The sequence below is a fragment of the Arachis duranensis genome, chromosome 4 (assembly GCF_000817695.3).
Source record: "Arachis duranensis cultivar V14167 chromosome 4, aradu.V14167.gnm2.J7QH, whole genome shotgun sequence".
NCBI classification, from domain to species: domain Eukaryota; kingdom Viridiplantae; phylum Streptophyta; class Magnoliopsida; order Fabales; family Fabaceae; genus Arachis; species Arachis duranensis.
The window spans coordinates 16,583,135-16,588,431 of NC_029775.3; the positions used below are offsets into that span (position 1 = coordinate 16,583,135).

At 42.5% G+C, this 5,297-nt stretch overlaps 1 protein-coding gene across 1 annotated transcript; it reads left to right on the forward strand.

The window, feature by feature from the left end:
* The first annotated feature begins 844 nt into the window (after positions 1–844).
* On the forward strand, positions 845–2,891 carry LOC107483543 (uncharacterized). The gene is made up of 2 exons (XM_016104166.1): positions 845–1,129; positions 1,602–2,891. The coding sequence occupies exons 1-2, from the start codon at positions 845–847 to the stop codon at positions 2,889–2,891; spliced, it is 1,575 nt and encodes a 524-aa protein (XP_015959652.1).
* The last annotated feature ends 2,406 nt before the right edge of the window (positions 2,892–5,297 follow it).

Consider the following 5,297-nt stretch of genomic DNA (forward strand, 5'->3'; position numbering starts at 1 on the left):
TGAGCTGGGACCCCTCTATTTATATCTAATCCTAATAAATTTAAAATCTATCTTCTAAAACTAAAACATAATATCTTTTCCTATTTTTAAAATTTGAATTTAAATTAGAATTAATTATAGCAATCAGCAAATCTTCAATTGATGGATGGGGACCACTTGGCTTCACTAGGATCCACGCCTAACTTGGGCTTGGTAGCATGAATTGGAGTTTAGTTGAGTGAAGCTGCGCCTAACTTGGGCTTTAGTGCGCCTAACTTAAAGTGGGCAGGACCAATCTCGCGTATTGTTGTGTCTTGCGCCTAACTTGAGAAATCTCAAGTTAGGCGCAGCCTTGGCAGTGAGTTCGGAGAAGAAGTATAGACTGTTATATATCGTTGGAAAGCTCTAGAAGTTAGCTTTCTAATGACACTAGAATCACGTCTATTGGATATTTGTAGCTCGAGTTATTCAGGTTTGTGTGCAGAGAGGTCAGGGTTGACAGCATCATTCGCCTTCATCTCTTCTTCTGCAGAAACTCCATCAAATCCAGCTGAATGCTACCTAAAATAAATAGAATTGCACAAGACTCAAAGTAGCATCCATAGTGGCTAAAAGATAATTAATTCTTGATCAAACTCAATAAATTTAAATGCAAATTCACTAGGAAAAGATAGGAAAGATGCTCACGCATCAGGAGGGTGTCGTGGGGGGATGAAAGCCTGAGAGAGAGTACGATGGTAGGAGCAGGTGGTCTAGGAAGGTGGGAATTGCGGAAAGGCTCCACTGTGATAGGTCCCCAGCGAGCCTGAGACGTCAAACTGGGAAGGGGAGGACCTCGGTAGCAAACGACAAGGCAGAGGGCGACATGCAGGCTGTGGCTGATGGTGGGGATCCATTGGGGGAAGCAACAGGATCTGAAACAGAAACAGGGCGGAATTCAGAGGGTGATGAGTACAAGGAGACGCAGGAAGAGCAGATACAGGAAAATCAAGCAACTTGGTCACTGGCAGTAGAATCAGGTGCTGTTTTGTACGATGAAGAAGATATTATGGGGATTTTGCAAGCACAAAATGAGGAAATAGCGGCGAAGGGAAGGCTGGCGAAGCAAAAAGAAAAGGCGAGAAGGAGTCGGCCAAAGAATAAAAATAAGGTGAGTAAAAATTTGTTTAAATAATTGTGAGCTGTTGGAATATAAGGAGGTTGAGGGGGGACGGAAAATTGAGCATGGTGAAATCTTTGAAGAAAAAATATAACTTGAACATGTTAGGACTGCTTGAAACAAAAAGAAAAGTACTTACTAAATATGATATTGCAAGGTTGTGGGGAAGTAGTACTGCTGGTTGGGAGTTTGTGGAGTCTGTAGGGACAGCTAGGGGTCTGTTATTGGTTTGGAATGATGGAGTGTTTAAAGTACATAATAGCTATAAAGGTGAACGGTGGCTGTGCGTTGAAGGAGTGTTAACAAGGAAACTTCCTTTATGCTTTTTGTTTGGTGTACGTGGCGCATGGGAGGGAGGCGAAGAGGGGGGTATGGGACGAACTGAGTTATGTGGGATCGAAAAAGGGGGACTAGCTTGCCGGCATCAGCGGAAGAGTTTAAGAGTTGGGTGCATGACATGCAGTTGATGGATTTGCCTCTTACTGATAAGAAGTATACATGGTTTCGGGGACGATCTTGTAGTCGGATTGATAGAGTTCTGGTCAATATTGAATGGACTGAGAAGTTTCCAGATATTCGGCTAAAAGGTGGCCCGAGGGGATTGTCCAATCACTGCTCGTTGATATTGGAAGGTACAAGATTAGGAGGGGGCCCTAGACCATTTAGAAGCCTGGATTCCTGGTTTACACATGAGGGATTTCTGAGAATGGTGAAGAATGAACAGAGAAGCTTGGGAGAAGCACAGTTCACGTGTAAACTGAGGGCATTAACAGTACCATTGCGGCAATGGCACAACGATAACTTCAGGGACATGGATAAGAGACTTATGCGGTTTGAGAAGGAGATCACAAGGCTGGACAATTTAGTTAGTGATGGGATCTATGATGGTACAACGGAGGCTAGAAGGAAGGTGCTGGTGAGCTTTTGTGAAAAATGGTACATTAGGAAGGAAATCCACTGGAAACAGATGTCTCGGTCCAAGCATGCTGCCAACATGGATAAGAATACCAGATACTTTCATAACATTGCCTCGGCCAGAAGACGGAATAACAGGATCGATGCCCTGATGATACATGGAAGACTTGTGTGGAATCAGGTGAGAATAAAATGTGCAATTAGAGGGTTCTACAAGGATTTATATCGACAGGAATATGTCTCGAGGATTGGAGTCAGGGATGGTTTGGTAAAGCATATCCATAGAGATGAGGCTGAAGCACTGGAAGTGATGCCGTCGGAGGAGGAAATCAAGGAGACAGTGTGGGACTGCGAATCTTCCAAGGCCCCAGGAAGTGATGGGTACAACATGAACTTCATAAAGAAATGCTGGAAGGATATTGGGCCAGAATTCATTGCAGCGGTGCTGGGGTTCTTTCAAAGTGCTAAGTTACCGACGGATGTGAATGTAACGTGGGTGACACTAGCCCCAAAGTTTGAAGGTGCAAAGGGGGTGAAGGATTTCAGGCTGATTAGTATGGTGGGGTACGTGTATAAAGTATTTTTGAAGGTGTTGGTGAGAAGGATGCGATCTGTTATGCCGAGGTTGGTCGAAGAGACTCAGACTGTATTTGTAAAGGGTAGGAAAATTCATGATGATGCACTCATAGCCTGCGAGACGGTTCATTGGCTGAAGACGCGGAAAAAGAAAGCGGCTATTATCAAACTGGAATTTCATAAAGCTTATGATAGAGTAAGATGGAATTTTGTTGATATTGTGCTCCATAAAATGGGCTTTGGCCAAAGGTGGAGGAATTAGGTGAAGGAGTATGTTACTACGGCTACTATGGCAGTCCTGGTAAACGGGTCACCATCCAAGCCATTCAAGATGGAGAGAGGACTAAGACAAGGGGACCCCTTTTCTCCACTTCTGTTCGTGCTAGTTGTCGAAGTTTTGCATAGGATGTTAGGGGAAGCTATCAGGAATGGGTGCATTGCTCCGCTGCTGGTAGGGGGAGATCATATTGAATTGTCGCACTTACAATTTATGGATGACACCATTTTGTTCTGCCCACCGGAGACTGAAACAGTTGTGAACTATAAAAGACTGTTGCGGTGTTTTGAGTTGATGTCTGGACTGAGCATAAATTTTGATAAATTGAATCTGATCTCGGTGAACTGTGAGCAAGGATGGATTGATCATGCGTGTGGACTAATGGGATGCCAGCAAGCCGCTTTACCGGTTAGATACTTGGGGATTTTTCGAGGAGCAAATCCGCGCCTAGTGAAGACTTGGAAACCAATCATAGATAAGGTGGGACAGAAGCTTAGCTTATGGAAAGCGAAGGTTCTGAATAAATCAGGTAAGCTTGTACTGATCAAATCGGTACTGAATAACCTCCCTATATATTACCTATGTCTGTACAAGATGCCGAAGGCGGTGGCGGACAAGCTGATTGCATTACAAAGGAACTTTATGTGGTGCAAGGAGGACGGCAACTATAGTATACCTTTGGTCAAGTGGGAGCTGGTTCAAGCTCCAAAAAAGGCTGGGGGCTTGGGAGTTGGTGATGCAGTGCTGAGAAACACAGCGCTCCTGTTTAAGTGGTGGTGGCAGTTTTCAAAGGAGGATTGCCCGCTGTGGAAGAAGATTGTTTGTTCATGCAACAAGTTGAACCCGGATGTAATGCTAGTAACTCAGTCTATGCCAGTAAAAGGAGGGCCTTGGAAAGACATATGTCAGCTGAATATCAAAGAACCACGGATTCGAGGTAAAGTGGTGAGTGGCCTGGCGATGAAAGTAGGCAATGGTAGGAAAACCCGGTTTTGGAAAGATAACTGGGTTCAAGGCGGTGCTCTGAAAGTGAGCTTTCCAAGACTCTTCTCTGTTTCAAGCCAACAAGGATATGTCATTGAGGATTGTGGATTTTGGGATGGACTGGAGTGGATATGGAATTTTCAATGGGAGCTGGAACTTGTCCATCAGCTCCATGAAAGGTTAAGGCCAGTGAAGTTATCATCTGGACGCGAGGACAATGTGGTGTGGAAGTTTGATAATAAAGGTATTTTTTCTACCAACTCTTTTATGCAGGTCATACAATCGGAGACGCTGTCACAAGCTATAGCTTCACAAGTTCACTTTGGAAAGGTTTGGTACCTCCAATAATTGAGCTTTTTGGGTGGTTTGTGCTAGTTGGTAGAGTTAACACCAAGGAGAGGTTGACTAAACTAGGAGCTCACAATGATAGTATTTGTGTACTGTGCACCAAGGAAATAGAATCTGCTGAGCATTTATTTCTTCATTGTGAGGTAACATGGCAGATGTGGTGTAATTGGTTGACGTCTTTTAGTAGAGAGTGGATAATTCCTGGAATGATTAAAGAACTGTTTGAGAGTTGGATTGGCATGCACAACAGACAACAAAGGCAGAAGATGTGGATGACAGCATTCTTTGCAGTGATTTGGAACATCTGGTGGGAACGTAATGCACGAATCTTCAATAATAAAAGAGCAAGTATTGAGGGAATTCAAACAAGGACGTTGTTGAACTACACAGAGTGGCGTGGATGTGATCTTGTGGGGGGCTGATGACAGTGCTGGAGATTCTAGCGGGTTGATTTAATTTGTATGTAGCTCTTTTATGTTTCTTTTCTTTGATCACTCCACTTTAAAGTGTTGAGCTTCCTTTGTTTCAAAAAAAAAATAGTTGCTTCAACGTGGAAGATATACAATTTTGCAACACCCTAATGTTTTTGTAATTAAATTTCACGTGTGAGATGGTTGAGAATAGAGCATAGTTGTTAGAATCCAAGCGAATCGATCAAGTTACTGGTCATTAGATTATTAGTTCAATTGGTGAGTCACTAATTGAATCAGTTAGCCCGGTCCTATGTAAATAAAAAATATAAAATAGTCAAAAACTTAAAATTAAAATTTAAAATATATATTGACGAACGGATTTCTGCTAGTAAAGAATTCACAAATAAGTTCTCGTTGCTAGTATAGTTTCTAAACCAACAGAGAATCCTTTCGTACAAAAAACTTTGGTTGTCACTTAAGCAAACCCAATAAAATTAATAACCGAAGTATTTAAACCTCGGGTCGTCTCTCAAGAAATTGCAGGGAGGTGTAGTTATTATTGGTTATGAGATTGTATCTTTTTGGGTTCTTGTAAAGGTTGAACAAGGAATGTAAATGACAAGAAAATAAACTAATGATTAAGAAA